The 21643-nt window shown below is 47.6% G+C and overlaps 2 protein-coding genes across 3 annotated transcripts in view; both read left to right on the top strand.

The window, feature by feature from the left end:
- The window catches only part of LOC147701896 (uncharacterized), a 71648-nt gene extending 54505 nt beyond the window's left edge, over nucleotides 1-17143 (top strand). Inside the window, exon 2 of the mRNA XM_086930526.1 lies at nucleotides 16052-17143. Within this exon, the coding sequence (XP_086786652.1) occupies nucleotides 16052-16401 (350 nt within the window). The 3' untranslated portion in view covers nucleotides 16402-17143. The remainder of the gene's footprint in view (nucleotides 1-16051) is intronic.
- The window catches only part of LOC147701895 (uncharacterized), a 278593-nt gene that overhangs the window by 226036 nt on the left and 30914 nt on the right, over nucleotides 1-21643 (top strand). The window lies entirely within an intron of this gene.

The raw sequence follows: 21643 nt of genomic DNA, 5'->3' as shown, positions 1-21643 counted from the left end.
TTCCTTGGCGATGATCCAGTTTAGAGTTGCGCCTTTCGTGTGAGTCTGGAGTGTGCAGGCTTGGGTAAAGGCTTGGTCAGTCAGGAAGTCTCTGATGGCATTGACCTGTGGGTCTTTGGGGTTGTTCTAGTGCAAGTTGAAATCACCAAGGAAAATGTCATTAGAGTTAGGGGAAGCCTTGGTTGGGATGATTTCCATAAGATGGTCAGTGAAGGTGTCGTTTTTGCCTGGAGGGTGGTAAAAGATATGAAGTCTGCACATTTGGGGAGTGCTGTTGCAAATGGAGAGACAAGGTATTCAAAGGAGTCTGTGGGATCATCCAGAAGTTCTGTAACAAGAAGGGAAGAGCGATAAATGCAGGCATTGCCGCCTCCTTTTTTTTTCCGATTCCCTGTCTAGTCTTACGATGTTGTAGTTGGGTGAGACTAAGAGGTCTAGGCAGGGCGATGAGGATTCGGTGAGCCAAGATTCCGTCAAGATCGCTAGGTCAGAATTATGGCTTAGGATGAGATCAGCGACATCCGAGGCGTGTTTTACTGCAGAGCGGCAGTAGCCCGGATAGATGGGGGTCAGAGTGTGTGTCGGGGGTAGGGGCAGAGATGGGTACTATCGCTAGGTTGCTATTGATCACTCCTCTGAAGCAGATAGTAGGGGGTCTGTTGAGGTTGGTTGCAACCGTGCGGATAGGGTGTTCGTCATTCAAGTCTAAAGGGCAAGGGATTGTCAGGGTAGATTTGTAGCTAGATAGGAGGGCTGCAATTTCGTCCTCTGTGAGGTATAGAGGGCTAGTCGTGATAGGGGTAGGACAGTAGGATACGAGGAGGGCCAGAACTTCGTCCTCCGATAGGTGGCAGGGCTTCTTGCGGGGCGCGGGTGTCTCAGGGATAGCGGTAATGGGTGAAGGAGGGGGAGGAGTAAGGGGGAGGATAGAGCTCTGCGAGAGCTTGAGATTCGAGCAAGAGAGTTCAGTGAGGTGCAGGAGTTTCTTTAGATCCAGGATGGCGTTGTGGATGCCCAGGGTAAGTTTGGTGGCTCTGCGCTGGAGAGTATCTACATCCCTATAGGAGGGAAGCACGTGTGGGCAGGGTGCCGATGGGATGGGAGTGATACTGATGGGGTGAGCTGGTAGCCTAGTGGTGTGATTAGGATGACCAGTGTTGTGAGCCCTAGCAGGAGTTTCAAAAATCAGATGGGGGGAAGATTTTGCGGGCAGGAGGTTGTGGGTTCAGGAACTTGTCTGCTGGCATGTATTAGTAGCATGGTAGTGGGGCTAAGACTGTTAGGGGCATGAGCAATAGGGGGGCCTTAGAGGTGACCCACTTAGAGGTGACCCACTTGTGGGACACCCCCGCGCCGCACGGCCACCAGCTGCTGCGTGTGCCACTCCGCTTTGCCCTCTGCCTCGCTGCCCGCCTCGTGGCCGGCTGACGCCGCTGCCGTCTGTTTTTCTTGTTTTGTCTAAACTATTGTGCTTGTATTTTTCCCTGCCTCGTGGCCGGCTGACGCCGCTGCCGTCTGTTTTTCTTGTTTTGTCTTAACTATTGTGCTTGTATTTTTCCCTGCCTCGTGGCCGGCTGACGCCGCTGCCGTCTGTTTTTCTTGTTTTGTCTTAACTATTGTGCTTGTATTTTTCCCTGCCTCGTGGCCGGCTGACGCCGCTGCCGTCTGTCCTGCTCTAGTATTTCATTTTATGCCTGTTCACTTCCTGTACTAGCGTCCTGTTCTTGCACCTGCGCCTCTTGTTCTAGGCACGTCTGCCCGTTTTTCGCGCTCTCCTTCCTGTCTGCCCGCCTTCCCTCCCCGCTCCCCGCTTCCCGCCACCACCGCTGACCACGCCCCTTTTTCCTCCGCTCCCGCCTCCCAGCTGCCCCGCCCACCCGCGCACTTGGCCTTAAATGGCGACCGTGCGACGCAGGTGAGTGTGACCCACTTGTGGGACACCCCCGCGCCGCACGGCCACCAGCTGCTGCGTGTGCCACTCCGCTTTGCCCTCTGCCTCGCTGCCCGCCTCGTGGCCGGCTGACGCCGCTGCCGTCTGTTTTTCTTGTTTTGTCTAAACTATTGTGCTTGTATTTTTCCCTGCCTCGTGGCCGGCTGACGCCGCTGCCGTCTGTTTTTCTTGTTTTGTCTTAACTATTGTGCTTGTATTTTTCCCTGCCTCGTGGCCGGCTGACGCCGCTGCCGTCTGTTTTTCTTGTTTTGTCTTAACTATTGTGCTTGTATTTTTCCCTGCCTCGTGGCCGGCTGACGCCGCTGCCGTCTGTCCTGCTCTAGTATTTCATTTTATGCCTGTTCACTTCCTGTACTAGCGTCCTGTTCTTGCACCTGCGCCTCTTGTTCTAGGCACGTCTGCCCGTTTTTCGCGCTCTCCTTCCTGTCTGCCCGCCTTCCCTCCCCGCTCCCCGCTTCCCGCCTCCACCGCTGACCACGCCCCTTTTTCCTCCGCTCCCGCCTCCCAGCTGCCCCGCCCACCCGCGCACTTCGCCTTAAATGGCGACCGTGCGAACGCGCAGCGGTCACGCGCAGCGGGCGCGCCGATTGTGCGCCAAAGGCGCGCCAAAGGTAAGCCCGTCTGCGCCCGTCCGCGACCGGATCGCGACCAGCGCCAGGACCCCTGGCCCCCGAAGACCCCGACCGACCCGCCTGACGTACTCCGCCGCCACCCTCATCGCTCTCAACTCCGGCCGACTCCCAGAATGCCATCAAGCCACACCACGACACACCCACGGACCTTTCAGCTGCCACACCTGCAAGTTCTCCTGCACCCGGACCTGCCTCGCACCAGCACCCGCCAAGTCGAACTCCAGCAGCACCCACCTCAAGTGCATCCTGCTCAACACCCGCTCCGTCCACAGACACGCCATCGAACTCTGGAACCTCCTAGACGCCACAGCCCCTGACGTTGCCTTCCTCACGGAGACCTGGATGAACGCCTCTTCAGCCCCCGACATCGCCATCGCTATCCCGGAGGGCTACAAGATCATCCGGAGGGACCGCAACGCCAACCAGATGGGAGGAGGCATCGCCATCATCCACAGGAACACCATCCGTCTCACGACCAGCACCGACAACACCCTGACCAGCGCCGAACACCTGCATTTCCAGATCCACACCAACCCGAACACCACCCTCAGAGGCACCCTGATCTACCGACCCCCTGGACCACGCACGCAATTCAGCGAGGACATCGCCGACTTCGTCAGCCCGCATGCCCTCCCCTCCGCTGACTACATCCTCCTGGGGGACCTGAACTTCCACCTGGAGAACAACAACGACCACAACACCAGCACCCTGCTCGACAACCTCGCCAACCTGGGACTCAAGCAACTGGTGTCCACCCCCACCCACCTCGCCGGACACACACTCGACGCCGTCTTCACATCCAGCACAGACATCGACTTCAGCCACGCCACAGAGCTTCAATGGACGGACCACAGCTGCGTCCACTTCACCTTCAAGAGAACGACGACCCACCACCACCAGCAACAGGCCGCCCGCAGAAGCTGGAACAAGATCACAGCAGACCAGCTCGTCACCTCCCTGAGCCAACACCCTCCTGCCAGCTCAGCAAACCCCAGCCAGGCCGCCGATAACATCACTAAGTGGATCAGCAACTGCGCGGACGAACTCGCCCCGCTGAGGCCCCCGCCCAGCAGACCCGGCAGCAAGAAGGCCCCATGGTTCACCGACGAACTCAAGAGCTCCAAGAAGAACTGCCGAGCCCTCGAGAAAGTCTGGAAAAGGGACCCGACACCGGACAACAGGACCTCCTACAAACTGGCCACCCGGAAACACCACCAGCTGATCCGAGCCGCCAAGAAAACAGCATTCAAGGACCGGTTGGACAACAACGCACACAACAGCAAGGAACTCTTCAACATCATGAAAGAGCTCTCCAACCCCAGCGCAGGAAGCAACGACATCACCCCATCGCAAGACCTCTGCAACTCCCTCGCCTCATACTTCCACAACAAGATCACGGACATACACAGCAGTTTCAACAACCAACCAACGCACACCACGACCGACCAGCCACCCCCCCCCACCACCACCCTCCACGCCTGGACCCCGATCAGCACAGAAGACACCATCCGCACGATGAACTCCATCCACTCCGGATCACCAACCGACCCCTGCCCTCACCACGTCTTCAACAAGGCCGACGCTGTCATCGCACCCCACCTACGAGACATCATCAACACATCCTTCGACACCGCCATCTTCCCCGAAAGCTGGAAACACGCCGAACTCAGCGCTCTCCTCAAGAAACCAACAGCAGACCCCGCCGACCTCAAGAACTACCGCCCCATCTCGCTTCTCCCGTTTCCAGCCAAAGTCATCGAGAAGACCGTCAACAAGCAGATGGCCGCCTTCCTCGAGACGAACGGATCCCTCGACCCCTCACAGTCCGGCTTCAGAGCCAAACACAGCACCGAGACCGCCCTCATCGCCGCCACCGATGACATCCGAGCCCTGATGGACAATGGAGAAACAGCGGCCCTCATCCTCCTAGACCTCTCCGCGGCATTCGACACGGTCTGCCACCGCACCCTAATACGGCGCCTCAGCAACATCGGAATTCAGGACAAGGCGCTGGAATGGATCATCTCCTTCCTCGACGGAAGAACACAGCGAGTCCGCCTACCACCGTACAAATCAGAGGCCTCCGAAGTCATCTGCGGCGTCCCCCAAGGATCATCACTGAGCCCCACCCTCTTCAACGTCTACATGAGCCCCCTCGCGGCCATCGTACGCAAACACCACCTCAGCATCATCTCCTACGCCGACGACACCCAGCTGATCCTCTCCCTGACCAACAACCCCGCCGCCGCCAGAGCCAACCTGCACGAAGGGATGAAAGAGGTAGCCGAGTGGATGACGACCAGCCGCCTGAAACTGAACTCGGACAAGACGGAGGTCCTCATCCTGGGCTCTTCACCCTCCGCCTGGGACGACTCCTGGTGGCCTCCCGCCCTGGGCACCGCACCCAAACCGACAGACCATGCACGAAACCTGGGCTTCGTCCTGGACTCCTCCCTCTCCATGACCAGGCAAGTCAACAGCGTCTCCTCGGCGTGCTTCAACATCCTACGCATGCTACGGAAGATCTTCTGGTGGATCCCCACAGAGACCAGGAAGACCGTCACCCAGGCCCTCGTCACCAGCCGACTGGACTACGGCAACGCCCTCTACGCCGGGACCACCGCCAAGCTCCAGAAGAAACTCCAGCGGATCCAAAACGCCTCGGCCAGACTCGTCCTCGACATCCCACGATCCAGCCACATCTCCGGGCATCTGAGAGACCTTCACTGGCTCCCCATCAACAAGAGAATCACCTTCCGCCTCCTCACCCACGCACACAAAGCCCTACACGACCAAGGCCCGAGCTACCTCAACAGCCGAGTCAACTTCTACGCTCCCAAACGCCACCTCCGATCAGCCAACCACGCCCTCGCCGCCGTCCCCCGCATCCGAAGAGCGACTACAGGAGGAAGGTCCTTCTCCTACCTGGCCGCCAAGACCTGGAACTCCCTCCCGTCCGACCTGCGCCTGACCCAAGACCACCTCTCCTTCAGGAAGAAGCTGAAGACCTGGCTGTTCGAGCAGTAGCGGCACCCCCCCTCCCCAGCGCCTTGAGACCCTACGGGTATGTAGCGCGCTTTATAAGTGTCACTGATTGATTGATTAGAGTAGCCAAAGGAGAGGTGGGAGCCAAAGGAAAGGTGAGAGCTAGCAGGCCTGAGATCGGTGTTATAGGCACACAGTTGTTAGTATGCGCTGGTGGCGTGGTAGTAGAGCTAGGTCGACCCATGTCGCGATATCCAGCATGGGAGGTTAGAGAAAGGCTAGGCACCCTTGGCGGATTGGGCGAGGGGTGTTGCAGGGGGGGCGTGGGCAGAGGAGGGTTGTGCACGTATTTTTTAAGACAGGTGAAAAGTCGGCGAATTTAGTGTGTTCTCTTGGAGGAGCTTGTATAAGGATGATGCTGTTTTTGTAGAGGGTGATGGTGAGGTCGCCTTGCAGGTTTGCGGATGGAATGATCGTGAGGTTGCTGCCGTATGGAATGTTTCTGGCTTTAAGTACCTTAAGGAGGTTCAAGAAGGCTTTACGCAAGAGGGACGTTTTTCTGGAGTAGAAAATGACTGTGCCCTTGTCTACGCTGAAACACAGGTCGGAGACCAGGGTCTCAGGGTGCCTTTTTAGGATTGAGTGTTTGAAAGATTTCTTGGCGGTTTTGGGGAGCCAAGGAGGATAGTCAATGGTGTTGTAATTGTCGCCTAGGGGGTCAGGCGGGGCCCTGCCATGATAGATGGAGAGGGGAAAATTCCCGCTCAGGAGGTCTGTTAAGGGTGGTGAGATATAGGGATAACGAGCACAATACGTCTGTCCAATGCGATAGGTCATTCAGAGGATGTGTTAAGAGGATGTGTTATGTCTTAAATGGACCGCAGAAATATAGATGCAAATCGGAGTTAAATCAGAATAAAAATCAGAATAGCATTGGGCCATCCAATGATCAATGGATATTCACCCCGTTTGTATTAGCAGGTCCTCTGGTGAAGAGGTCCAGGATCCATTGCCCAATGGAAAATGTTTTGGATGTGGGGCTGAGAAGGAGGACCGACTCCACAAAAGTATTACTTGCCCAGCATTGTTCTTCTTTTGGCGTAGGCTATTTCAATGGTTAGGTGTGAAATTACAGACCCCAGTCACTCATATGTAATTCAGCAAATCTGACGATGCATCAGAAACTGTTATATTTGAATGTTTCTTTAGTGGCCAAATCACTGATTTTACCGAAATGGAAATCAAGGGAAGCTCCTTCTTTGGAGCAGTGGGTATCTAAGATGCAACAGGTCAGTGCAAGGGAAGAACTCAATGCCTTGCGAATCGGGGCTCTATCTAAATTCCAGAAAATCTGGGAGAAGAAAATAGGAAGGTATAGTACCTGGTGAATTGTATTTGCATGATGGGGTCTAGCTTGTAAGAAGTGAAGACCTCACCCCACCTGGCAGTGGCTCAGGAGTAGATTGTTTGTGATCTTGCTACAATGAGGGGTATGTCTTCACTCGTGTCTACTTACCCCAATACAGAGCGGTGCTTCACTCTACTCCTGAGCCACTGCCAGGACTTGCTTGGTAAGATTTATACATCTCTTTTCATGTGGAATATAATATTGTATCCCTGAGTGATATAACAGGACACTACTAGAATGAGTGTTGATATCAGCACGTTGATTTGGCTACACTAAGGTTAATGGGCTATAAAATGGTGATGTTTGTTTGTTAATGTGTTTTCGAGAAACCTGTGGCACTTACCTTCTTCTTTCTGACTCTTTCCAGTGAAAAGCACATGACCTGTAAGAATAAAACAAGAATCGACACCTAGAAATCTTCAGGTGATCTCTATACTTGTCTTCACATTTGTTTTCTTACTTTCACTTTTCACTTACATTTTATTATTTTTTGCAGTAGCAATATTTGTTGTTGGGTCCTGAAGAAAGCAAGGACAACTACGTCCCCCATTGCTGAAACATGTCGACCTGGTTCCACATCTAGACAGCTATTTTTCAACCTGTCTGGACACATTTTTAACATTGGTAGAGCGAGTATCACTTGAATAAAATTGTTCATTACTCCCTCATCCAATTTTAAATGCACTTTTAATATTCTTTTGTGTTAGTTTTCTTTTGCACTGCACACTGTTGGTCACCGTACGATCCACCACTTACCTGTATAAGGGAGTGATAGACCATACTACCCTCTATTTCAGTTAAAGGGACCACTTTACCATCTTATTTATTTATTTATTTTTGGTATTTGTAAAGCGCAACTTATACCCTCAGGCGTCTTGGCGCTGGTAAAACCGGTTATTTATGATAATTAGCAAGAAGAAGGAGCAGTTATTGGTTAAAGAGCCACGTTTTTAGAAGCTTGCGGAATTGAAGGAGGGAGGGACTCTCCCTGATGTTTAGGGGTAGCGTGTTCCATAGCTTAGGGGCAGCCACCAGAAAGCGACGATCGCCCCAGGACACTGTTTTTGTACGGGGAACAACCAGTTGACTGAGGGTAGTTGAGCGTAGAACTCTGCTGGGTCTGTATCGTTGTAGCTGATCTTTCAGAAAGTGGGGACCTTGGTTGTTAAGCGCCTTGAATACGATACACAGGGACTTGAAATGAATTCTGTTTCGGATGGTGAGCCAGTGGTACTCCCTTATAGTTGTGGATATAGATTTGTATTTTGTTTTACCCGAGAGTAGGCGGGCTGCTGCATTCTGGATTGTCTGTAGTTTAGATACTACTCTGGATCTGGCATTGAGGAAAAGGCTGTTACAATAATCCAGAGCGGAAAGGACAAGAGAAGTGATCAATGTTTTAATGGCTGATTCCGGAAGGAAAGGACGTATTTTCCTTATCATCTTCAATTTTAGGTGTGCAGCAGAGACTGTTTTATTGGCGTGGTGCATGAAGTTAAGACCTTCATCGAAGATGATTCCGAGGTTCCTGACCTTGGCAGTGGGGGTGGGAGGGGTGCCAAAGGCTTCTGGCCACCAGCTTGAAGGCCAGGCTGGGTGAAGGGGTCCAAAAATGAGCACCTCGGTTTTCTCTGAGTTTAATTTAAGGCAGTTGGTGGTCATCCATTCTCCTATGCCTACAAGTCCTTTCTTACATTTTTCTGCTACTAGATCTCCGTCCCCTTTGATAGCCAGAACAAGTTGGGTATCATCGGCGTAGGAGGTTAGGCTCATCCTGTGTGCTTTGATGGTTTTAGCAAGGTCCGACACATAGATGTTGAAAAGTGTCGGACTTAGGGATGAGCCTTGAGGTACTCCACAAGGGGATGAGAGTTGGGCCGATTGAAAGGGTCCCAGGATAACAGCCTGCGTTATTTTGGCTAGGAAGGAGGCAATTAGGTCTTTGGCAGTGTGGCAAATGACAAATCCCTCGACACGGTCGACCAAGATGGTGTGGTCAACCGTGTCGAAGGCTGCTGATAGATCTAGCATTACCAGAATGGTGTTCCCCCCTGGTCCCTAATCACCCTAATGTCATCGCCAGCCTTAATCAAGGCTGTCTCTGTCCCGTGATATTTTCGGAATCCAAATTGCATGTCATCCAGGAGATGGTATTTTTCAATGAATTCAGAGATCTGAATGTTCATGGCTTTTTCTATCACCTTTGCCACGAATGGGAGACTTGCAATGGGTCGGTAGTTTTTTAACTCATTTTTATCCAGGGAGGGTTTTTTTAACAGGGGTTTAAGTAGGGTATTTTTTAGGGGGTCTGGGTAAGTGCCAGAGAGTAGAGTGGAATTGCAGACCTGAGTAAGTAGTGGTATAATAGAATCCATTACCGGCAGGAGTACTGAGAGTGGGCAAGGATCCAAAGCTGATCCTGATTTGATAGAGGGCAGTATGGTTTTTATTTGGTCTGTTGTAACCGGTTGGAAGCTGGAAAACATGTTATCTGGAAGTGGGATGGGAGGGTTATCTGTCCTGGAAAGTGAATTTGCAGAGAAAGCTTGATAGATGTCATCAACTTTGGTAAAGAAAAAAGACGCTAAGGAGTCACATAAGAGTTGTGATGGAGGGGGAATGAGATCCGGGGCATTGCCTGATAGAGATTTAGTGATTTGGTACAGTTGTCTAGTGGAGTTTTTGGCTTTTTGAATCTGGTTGGTATAATAATCTTTTTTAGCTTTGATGATCATGGCTTTATAGAGTGTCAGAGATTCCTTGTAAATTTCTTTGCTAGCTGTGCCATATGTTTTCCTCCATAATCTTTCTTTATTACGGTTGATTTGCTTTTGTGCCCTTAGTTTTTCATTATACCAGGGGGCAGTAGGTTTGGATCTGTTTCTTGATAATTCTTTAGTGGGGGCTGACTGCTTCGTGGCTTGACTAAGCCAGATGTGAAATTGCTGTAATGCTAAGTTGGGCTCTGTAGACAGCCTAGGACGGGTGTCATCTAGTATTAATCTTAAGTCGTCCTGGTTGATATTTTCCAATCTTTGAAAGATTGTTTAGGGGTGGGAGTGGGTTTGATATCGCAATTGGTATTGATAGATATTGTAGCGAAAATTACATGATGGTCAGTCCAGGGCATGGGTAGTATGTTAGTTATTTGGAGGCCTTCTAGATTGGAAAAAATAGGATCCAAAATGTGGCCGGCTAGGTGGGTGGGGGACATAACCCGTTGTTTAAGCCCTAGTGATTCCAGATCAGAAGTAAGGGTGATCGTGTCAGTTTGTTGACATTGATCCAAATGAAAATTCAGATCTCCTAGGACCGTGAAGGCACTTTCCGTGACTACTGATTCCATCATAGTATTTATGCTGGTAAGAAATGCTGTTCTGGATCCCGGGGGGCGGTATATTAGTATACCTTTGAAATTAAACAAAGGAGATAGCTTGATGGCAAATTGCATAGCTTCGCAAGATGTAGATGGGATAGGGGTCGTTCTAACAGGATAAGAATTTCTCGCTATTATTGCCAGCCCACCTCCTCTTTGTCTGGGCCTGTCCTGGCAGTAGGCTTTGTATCCCTCTGGTACTGCTATAGCTAGATCTGGTTGTGATGTATCATCGGTCCATGTTTCAGTGACAAACAGCACATCTAGTTTAAAATCGGTTATGAGATCAAAGATCTCCTGCCTGTGCTTTCCGAGTGATCGCGCATTGATAAGGGCGAAGGTGATGGCAGTATTTCTACCGTGTTTTGATAGCAAAAAACTAGCGTCAGATGGTTGTGACGGTATTGAGTAATTACAATGGGGGCAATAGGTGACACGGTGACTGTGCATCTCTGATGGCGTTACGTTTAAGCAGCGGATATTGGGTGCTGGCCGCAGTGCCAGTAGTTCTTGGCTAGTGTACCTCATTTTGATGTCTGACGCAATTTGGGCAGGGATTGTGGCCCTAGGCCCGGTCCCGGCGCAGACGGGCTTGCCTCTGGCGCGCCTCCGGCGCGCCGCCGGCGCGCCCGCTGCGCCCACCTGCTGCGCGGACGGGATGATCCTTCCATTTTATGCATAGAGAGGGGGAGAGGAGGGCGGGTGGGTTGAATGACTAGAGCGCACCCCTTACCTCCTCAAGATGGCGGGTGAGGTGGGTCAGGTCACGTGATCGCGCCTGGGAAGGGCAGCGCTATGATCAAGAGAGATCCGAAATCGCTGTAAGGTGAGCAAATGAGCAATTGTTTTTACTCCTACAATTAAAATCAGCAAATAAAAGGTATTTGTCCTCTGCACGGACAATTCCGTCACAAGTAGCGTTTTTATTAAAAAAGAATAGCAGGAGAATCCCCCGGCTTCCGCCTCAGGGGAGAGCAATTATCAAAATCAGGTTTTGCCTAAACGAAGGATATCCACCCCTTAAGTAGGCTAAGAGGGCGGGTGGGTTGAATGACTAGAGCGCACCCCTTACCTCCTCAAGATGGTGGGTCAAGTCACGTGATCGCGCCTGGGAAGGGCAGCGCTATGATCAAGAGAGATCCGAAATCGCGCCTCAGCGAAGCAGTCTCGCTGTAAGGTGAGCAAATGAGCAATTGTTTTTACTCCTACAATTAAAATCAGCAAATAAAAGGTATTTGTCCTCTTGGTTACCTTTTCTCCTGAGAATAGTACATTTGGGTATATGGTCATAAAGGAATCCCAAATGATGAAGGGCGGTTCCGAGTGGTGACTGATGGGTACCTTAGACCATCTACCAGGGTGTCTTTGGTTACCACCATTCTCAGTTAGTTGGTAGGTTTTTGTGCTTCCTGGTGACTTGCACTGTTAACTCACTGTACCTACAGACCCTCTGGAACTCTTTTGTTGCTGTATATTGTTAGGGAATGTTCCCAGAGTTTAGGTCTTTAAATATTCCCTTGGGTCCCCAATCTGATCGGTGTGTTGTTGTTGGCTGTTCTTCCTGCACTATGCGACAGTTTTCATTCCTTCATGGAGGTTGGTTTTGGCGGTGAGTGGGTCCTTGGTGAGGGAGAGGATCAGCTGGGTGTCGTCGGCGTAGGAGATGATGTTGAGGTCGTGAAGGTGGGCTACATGGGTGAGCGGTGCCATGTAGATGTTGAACAATGCCAGGCTGAAAGATGAGCCCTGGGGTACGCCACAGATGATCTTGGTTGCTTTGGAGCAAAAAGGGGGGATGCGGACGCTCTGGGTTCTGCCAGAGAGGAAGGAGGTGGTCCAAATCAGAGGCTTGTCTCGGATTCCAGCGTCGTGGAGGCGTGTGCGTTTGGGTGCAGTGACAGACCGTGTCGAAGGCGACTGACAGGTCCAGGAGGATGAGGGCAGATGTTTTGCCATTGTCCAGCAGGGCCCTGATGTCATAGGTGTCGGTGATGAGGGTAGTTTCGGTGCTGTGGTTGCTGCAGAATCCAGACCGGGACGGGTCCAGGATACTGTTCTCTTCGAGGTAGCGGGTCAGCTGTCTGTTGACGGTCTGCTCGATGACCTTTGCTGGGAACGGGAGCAGGGAAATGGGTCGGAAGTTCTTGAGGTTCTTAGGATCAGCCTTGGGTTGGAAGTTGCTATGCTTATTTGAAATGGTATCTTGTTTTTCTTTGACAATTTGTTTTTTGAAGCCTATTTGATTTTGGTCTCCTTATTCTAGAATGAAATGAAGTGTTTCACTCATCCGAAGAGAAGGATCTGCATTTAAAAATGTGTAAAATGAATTAAATGTATGTATTGTGTTTGTTAGAAAATAATTTTTATGTACTTTATAATGAAATTATGGAGCGTACAGTTGTTTATAGCTCGCTCCTGTGGGGAAAGACGAAATGGATCCTACAAAAAAAAAATCCATATATATATATATATATTTGTTAGTCCCACCAGTCATTTACATGAACTCACACAGACCCTACCAATGATCACATCTAACCATATCAATTTAATCTGCCTCAAAAAACTGGACCATATACATGGATGGTCTCCTTGATAGAATAAGACTAATCGCAATAATCAGTAATAACCTCCAACCTTGTGTTTCGTAGTAGCATGATGCATGTTTTGAAGTACTTCAATGTCTCTTAAGGGGAAGTGCGCGTTATATACATGAAAATACAATACAGTACATTGCAATAGCCAATCATACCCTTGGCTTCAAAGGCCCTCCAGATTTGGTCATCATAACATTATGATCTTGTAGACTTCTACCAACCAATTAGTCACGTTTTGTTTTTTGAGAGTTTAGATTTTGGTTTGATTCATTCTAAGCCTGACTTTGTACATTTGTACGTTGCAGCTATTTCCTTTTTAGTACAGTTAGTCTGTTCCTTTAGGCTTAACTTTTGTGCTTATGTGGCCAACATTCAATTAATCGCATGAATAGACAGATATCAGCATGATCTGTAAAACCAATTCAAGGCCTTCATGCACACAGTGTCATTCTGGGTGAACAGCAGTTCCTTAAGACCCAACACTGGTAAAACCAAGTTGTTCATTTTTGGCAACGTTTCTGCTTGGGCCTCTTATTGGTTGCTATAAAAGCTCAGCCCATTTCCTGCACCTGTGTCACCAGCACGCAATGTAGGCATCAAATACATTATCCTACTCTTGCTCAAAAATCACACTGACAAACTTTCTTCATGCTTTTTCATTCTTCAGTGATCAACAAATCAGCCCTCTTCTTCTAGCCTAATTTCACAAAACAATAGTAGAAATGTTAATACTCACTTGTGCGTACTGCTATATTCTCTGTACATTAGTCTGTCAGTTTACTTAATCACATATTGATATCATATTAATAATTTAGCAGTTGCCTTTCATCTTGAAGTAAACTGACATTTTTGGAACTCGATGCATCGCAGATCCTTGCACTAGCTTCCATTCCAGAAAAGCAATAGATTTATAGCCTTCTACTTGTGCCACAAAGCATTCTGAAACTCGCTAGGTACATATCTCTAACTTCACTCACTATTTTCCCATCAAAAATCTTGGTTCTGGCACAATGAATCGCTTGGGTATTTCCAGATTTCAAACCGTATTTTCTAAGTGATCACATACAAAGCCTACAGCTCCTCCCGTCTAATCTTCGAGCTACCAGCAGTATTTGACTTTCGGTGAACTGTGAAATCTGCTTTTTCTGGTAGAAGCAAAACCAAAGGGGATGATGGACGGAGTGTTGAACATTGCAAGCACTCGCCCCCAGTCAACTGATCTGGGTTTAATCCAACATCATTCTTTAGCTCACTCCGCCACCCCAGTTCAGACATGGCCATATGCAAATCAGTCTGCCCATGTGCCTCATGGGAACAGTCCAGCCCGAACTACCAAGCCATGTCTTCCCTGGAAGTCAAGATGGCCGTGGATATACCTTAGTTAAATAGTGATGATATTGCAAAGATTTGGACCTAGGAAGCTGAGAGACAAACCTCCAGGGCAAGTGCAGTTAATACATGGGATCTGAACCAACATGAGAGTGTAACAGTCTGCATATACTGTACAAAGAACACTGTTTATAAATATAGAAATGGTCAAGAACATGTAACACTAAATGTATCACGCAGAAAACCCTAAAAGAGACCCAGCTTTATACTGCTGTAAAGGGTTCACTGTTGTCCATGAAGTGCCATACAAAGGGAATTCCTAACTTAACAATGTTGCAGGGATATAGTTGTCAGAAGCAGGCTGGATCTTTTTGTTAGGCATAAGTATGGCTATCTCTTCAGCCTTTGCATGTAGAACAACAGACGCTAGCTGATTTAACCAAAAAAATGGCTGACCACAATGGGTTTTTATGGAAGTCCACATGCTGAATAGTAACGGCCTCCAAAAATAGAAAAAAAAGAAGCATGAATGGGGTTAGGGGAATGGAGATGTAGTTGATTTTACCCAGCTACAATGAGTTGGGATGACTGCTAATGATGCACACAATAACAGAACTAGTGAATCAGTTCTATTCCCTTCATAATCAGCTGCCTTGTATGCTCAACCATGGTCACGCCTGGAGCCAGACATTTAAGCCATTATCTCAGTTGACATGATTAACCATTTTCCCTAAATGAAAACTTAAAATGGCATTCGGTGAGTCTGGCACAAGCCTCTTTATCCTATGGTATACCCAGTGTGGCATATGCCTCTTCCGCCATAGTTAAGCAAATCCTTGGAGCACCTTCTGCTAATCAGGAATCCTAAAAATGACACAAAAGTCAGCAGTCCAGTATGCAGTACATGGGAAATGGATCTTTCTTGCAAATACCTCTCCTCGATTTACAAATATTGCGATTGTCTTCAACCTGTGTAATAAGCGGGCACTTTCTCGTTTAGGATGCAGCCAGCTTTTGTCGGCCTTTTACAAAACATTTTTTAGACGTCATCTATTATTTACATGATTATATCATTCTGAGTTAAGGTTGGCATGTGCACTTCCTTTGAGTTAGGTTTTTCATTTTACTTTTGACTGTCCACTACAGACACTTTACATTTGGACAGTCTGTCTAAGGACTAAGTGTTGCTAAATGCCAGTTGTTCAGTAAAGTAAACTTTTCTTTCTTTCTTTTTTTCCTTTTGGTTCTCTTTGTTTTAATAAGGCTTATTTAATAACTAAGAATATAGTCGGATTAATCATATCTAGGCTCTGCAGCTTTGTCAGTGTCTCTGGTATTTCTTTCCATGTCTAAATAGGAAGTAGCATCCCATTCATTTGACTGTTTACTCCCCAGCAGAGTTAATAAATGCAGCCAGTAAAGAAATTGTACTGCACTTTGTATGATGCACACCCTCAGTTTTAGTGATTTGCCTAGAACGCATGCATGGTGCAGCACCCTTCCCTTTCCCAGAGACCATTTTATTTTCTACACAAAATTTTAAATATGTTGTTTTTGCCCTAAAAAAATGCAATCAAAATTTGCAAAAACCCTGTGACTTTGAATTCTAGGTAAATCAAATAATTTTACTAATGCTTGTCGGCAACTGTTATTTCACACTGCCTTATGTAGTTCTTTATTTAAATAGTTTTAGATAATGAAGTTAATGAGAAGAGAAAAGACTTGTTTAAGTGTGGTTGTGCGTTGTTGCTCATAAATTGTTTTAATACTTTGCAGGGACCTCTTTACATACGAAAGAAGAGGAGGAGGTGGTCCAAGATGAAATCAAAGAAGAGGATGTGCCTGAAAGCCCATCAGGCAAACAACAGTATTATATAGATAAAATAAATAAAAGTGATTCTGGGATTATAGGATGCCTTGACAATGCTCAAAAACATATAGGCAGCAAGTCCACTGCTAAAGAAGTTCAATTCCGTGCAGCAGAACATAAAGAAAAAGAGTCCACTGATGCAGAAGTTTGTCATTTTGGAGAAGCGAGAAAAGAAACAAGACTGCGATTTCAGGAACAACTTTTCACTTTGGAATTAAGTCCAAAACACAACCACACAAATCCACAACTTTGTTAAAACCACAAGAAGATCTAACTAAACTTGTCTTTGCAAAAAGGATAGGCTGAGAGTAAATGCATTCGTCAAGTAGTTGAGAAGTTGGAGGTTTTTGTGGACCTTCAACATAAACAATATGAAACCCTTAAATGCAGTGTTAAGCAGATGAATATGCATTTACGCCATCAAACAAGGACCCTAGTAAAAATCAGCACAACAATTCAGAAACAAACCTCTGCAATCAACCGACTTGCATGTGCTCAACAGTATAGTGCAGCAAATATTGAGATTTTAGCTGCAAACCAATGCACGTTTGGTGGAGGGTTATGCTGCTCTCAACAAGGCACTCCAAGGGGCTTTAGACATGATGCAGTTGGTCATTAAAGACCACTACCAGCAGCAAAGATCAGACACAGCTAATAGTAGCATAACTACATCAACCCGTGTTAGACCCACACCAACAGATATCTCCTCTCCACTCAGGTTAAGGAAATCTCTGGAGATCTCTGTCTAGGGAATCAAAAATGGAAGAATCTAGCATCCATAAAAAACTGAAGACGAGAATGAGAAGCAATAGAGTAGAAATAATACCTGTTTAAGTGTGTCTTATGTTTGATGAAGGATTTTTTAATTTTCATAACTACTTTATATTGTGTACAACACCAGTCTATATGTTTGTCGTTTGTCTCCACTCAGGTTCTGCACTAAAGGGCATTTGTCTGTTGAAGAAAAGCACACAATTAAAAGTGTGGCTAAATTATAACAATGTGTTTCCTAGGTGTACTTTCTGTTGAGGCATTGAGTTGGTTTTATAGAGCATTGACTGAGAAGTAGGTTGTAACCATTTGAAACAATGTGTGCTGGCTGAATGATTCTGTTGAATATTGTATTTCCCATTGCTGACAACAGCTGTTAACAGGCTAGAGAATATTGCAGACTATTTGTTCATTCATTACTTGCTGAATGCATAGTTCATCCATTGCAAGAGTGCTTCTAGCGAAACAATGGCCTAATCCCCAGTCTGAACCTTTTGCAGAGGAGTAAGAAACGAGAAAGAATGTCGATTTAAACATGTGGTCCAAGCCCAGGAATGTCACCAACACACTCAATGAACCACTTGTGTATCACGATCAGGAAAACTAGTAAAAATCACGTAGATTATGGCCTAAATCCTGTACCTTTTGGTCTTGAAAAAGTCAATAGCATTCATCCTTAAGATTGTAGCTCTATTTCTGAAATGTATCAGAAATAGAGACGCATAATTTATTCAAAGAAATACATTATACATGAAGGAAGCCATTAAAGATGATGTCCATTTCAAAATCTACGATTGGCTGCTACAGAATAGACAATATAAGACATACTAATCTTGCTTCTGTGAACTCTTGGCGATACTAATATGAAGTAGAAAGCAGGAATATCACACTTTCCACAGAAAAAATATTCAGTTTTAGGAGAAAATATCTCTTTTTGGGCTTGAAATCCTGTAATGTAGCTTTAATGATATGACCGGTCACAAACTATTTTAAATTGAGTAATTTAATACATTTTACAATTTAAACTTTTGTTGTGGATACCTAAAAATGAAGATTAAAAAGCTAATATTTAGAGAAATATAACTGTTGGTTGGACTATAATATACAGAAATCTTAAAAACAGCCCTTAATGTGCACCACAGTTACCTAATCAAAGAGCACAATTTAATGAATCCATAATGTTTGTTTATCTTTATTATTATCATTCATTTGCCCCCTTTAAATTGAGATTGCATCTTCTGATGTGCATCTTCTGATGGATACATTTAACCATAGATTCCTCACTTTGTGAAGTGTCAGACTGGATCATGAAACTCAAGTGTAGTTCTCCTGCATGCCTGTTGGTGGCGCTGGGCAGCTCTGTACTAATGTCATTCTGCATGAGAAGTGATAAGCGGGATCGCATAAAAGTGCCACACAGGTGCGCCGACATCAGTTACTTTCCTTCTGAATCTCCAAATGTGGCTCTGGAGCTCTCATCTATGATCAGTAATTTTCTCCAAAATTACTTTGCTTACTTGTGTGCAGGGAAATAGATCACCTCTCAAAACAACAGGGTTAAAACTTTGTAGAGATTGTCGCAAACAGATATCTGTGACAGATCCCCGCAAAGGTAAGTCTGAGGACAGAGCATGACTCCAGGGTCTGCCGCAACTGTGTACAGATGATTCCGTAGGCCATAAGGTACCGCAATATGTAACAAACCGGGTCTGGCGTATGGCACAGTAAGGCTGCGCCCGTTCAAGAAACAAACAAAACAATTTGCCAGTACTGTGCAATTTTTTGATGTATTAGCAGAAGAGCTACTAATTACTCCTCTACAAAGACCAATCTTTCAGTCCAAGCAGTTTATGAAAACATCAGTGTTTATTTTATCATTTTATCTGAACTGTCTTCCAGTTCTAGTTCATATATTTCACCATATTTTGTTCTGCAATATTTACAAATACATGTATATACCGTCTGTCAATATACATAACACAGGGGAGGAACAGGGAACTAAACGCAGGAACAGATAAATCAATGTGTTATTGGACAATTAGACGATTGACACAAAACATCGACACTAGACAACAGTCAACATTCATGGCTATCTACAGGGGGTTGGGGCGGTAGGAGTTGGTGGCGTTCCTTTCAAGTTGTTTATCATAGAACCACAGGATGTGACCTAATTATATGAGCAATACACCTTGGTTACATTTATATCATTTTTAAATCCTACTGGATATATGCTTCCATTCACTATTAAACAAAACACACAATTCCAGGCCACCTAACAAATAGCGCCTCAAATGGTCGCTGGGGGTCGCTCATATAATTAGGTCACATCCTGTGGTTCTATGATAAACAACTTGAAAGGAACGCCACCAACTCCTACCGCCCCAACCCCCTGTAGATAGCCATGAATGTTGACTGTTGTCTAGTGTCGATGTTTTGTGTCAATCGTCTAATTGTCCAATAACACATTGATTTATCTGTTCCTGCGTTTAGTTCCCTGTTCCTCCCCTGTGTTATGTATATTGACAGACGGTATATACATGTATTTGTAAATATTGCAGAACAAAATATGGTGAAATATATGAACTAGAACTGGAAGACAGTTCAGATAAAATGATAAAATAAACACTGATGTTTTCATAAACTGCTTGGACTGAAAGATTGGTCTTTGTAGAGGAGTAATTAGTAGCTCTTCTGCTAATATATCAAAAAATTGCACAGTACTGGCAAATTGTTTTGTTTGTTTCTTGATAAGGTACCGCAAGGCAGAACTTTTTATCGCCAAGCATCGAAAGAGTTAGCTCCATGGCTGGTTCAGCAGAAATTTCCACTCTTGAGGTCATTCCTGCTGCAGGTCCACTTCATAGCTGAAGTCTTCAGGTATGTCTAAAAAGCAGCACAAGTAGTCAAAGCAGGAAATGTCCCCTTCCCAACACTCTCGGATTCTAAAGAGATTGCAAGGACATCAACTGCCACTTAGTCTTGCTATAAAACCCCTGAAGAGCTGATTAACAGTTTGGACCTGACGCAACCTGAATTTCTAGGTCTGTTGGTGACGTTGCAGCAAATAGAGGACATTAGGGAGGCTATGCAGTGCATGTTTTCAACACTTCCAGCTTCCTCTGTCACTCCTTCAGGACAATGATCTGCATAAGTCTCCAGTTGGGGTCCTGCCGACATGTTCACTGTCAGAGCTATCCGTGCCTCTTAAAACCGCTTCCGTTCCATACTGGCATCGGTGCCAACTTCGGTATCTGAAAGAAACATGTTCTTTGCCTTTCAATAACCCCCAGACGTCAGACTGGATCCGGAAAGTTTTCGTCAGCAGTACCCCTGCACATTGGTAGGCGTAGTCTGCGGCTCCGCGTCCGTCGTCGGCGTCGTGATCGCCGGAATGATGTTGTCGGAGTACTTAGATGCCGCCCTCGCGCGCTGACGTCAGTTCTTCTTTTTTCCGCACCAGCAAGCGCAGATCCGGGAAGAGCATACCCTTAGTCATTTTTTTGCTAACTTTTTGGACAATTTTGTCTATCTTTTTCGAGTTGACTTACACTCCTGGTGCCAGTAGGGATGCCCGGTTTCAAGGCGTGTGATGCCTGTCACCGGCTGATGTCGGTTACCGACCCCCACGCCAGTGTCACTACTGTCGGGCAGTCAGCTCCACGCTGCTCGAGGCCCAAGTCGAGGAAGAAGTCTAGGGACCATTTGCGGAGCCGCAGTCCTCACCGTTCATCGTGATCCAAGTCCTTGCACTCAGGTAAGTTGAGGCTTGGTAAAAAGAATTTGAAGAGACATCGCTCTTCTGACTCCCCTCGCCGGTCGCTCAACTCTGCCGAGGGTTCGGGTGGCACAAGCCACGCGGCTCTGCCGGAGCCGCAGGAGTCGCATCAGTCCCACACCCTCCGGTCCCTGGACTCAATGCCACTCCAGGCGAGATTCAAGATTTCCTCGTGGCCATGAGGACTCTCTTTCCACCGTCGAGGCCTGCCGGCGCACCTTCGGGCCCCGCAGGTCCAACTGGGGTTCCTAGCGACCTGGCGGCTTCGGCCCCGGCACTGTCGTCGACTTCGGTCACAACACTGCAGTCCCCCCTGGGAACCAGGCCTGGATCCGGGTCGACGCCAGTTGACCTTACGACTCCTCTGCTGGCGCCGACCCCCACGGTGCCACTCCCGGCACCGTCCTCGGATGACCCCGTCCCTGGTTTCAGTCCGGCATCGGAGCGGCGCCACTCGGCGCCATCTCCGGCGTCAATAGGTGAGCCCTTCGCTTATGACCCGGCTCCGTCATTTATGCCTGTTTATCAGGATCGGGATGAAGGGGAGGACTGGGAGAGGGTCTGACAGAAGTGCCAGTTAAGTCAAGACTGGGCAGATGAGCTAGGGGAGGCCAGTGGTCCAGACACTTCGCCTGACACTGGCTTTATCTCTCCTCCCTCCGTGGCTACGGAGGAGGGAGCTACTTATTCTGGTGCTGCACAGGGAGGCCACGGCTGTGAGGACTAAACTCCTCACTGAGGTGCTTCAACTGCCAGTAAGCTCTTTGGAGCCTCTGCTGCAGTTTAATGAGGCCCTCACTGACGTTCTGCTGGGCACTTGGTCCAAGCCCACCACAGTCCCTCCTGTGGATCGGAACATGGTCCGGCGCCACCACCCAGCCCTGGGCGACCCCTGCTTTCTGTCCCTACATCCCACCCCTGAGAGTCTGGTTATCCAGGCCTCCACGTCCGG

Source organism: Lissotriton vulgaris, chromosome 7 (genome assembly GCF_964263255.1).
Source record: "Lissotriton vulgaris chromosome 7, aLisVul1.2, whole genome shotgun sequence".
Taxonomy (NCBI): Eukaryota; Metazoa; Chordata; class Amphibia; order Caudata; family Salamandridae; genus Lissotriton; species Lissotriton vulgaris.
This window is presented reverse-complemented; position numbering and strand designations above follow the sequence as displayed.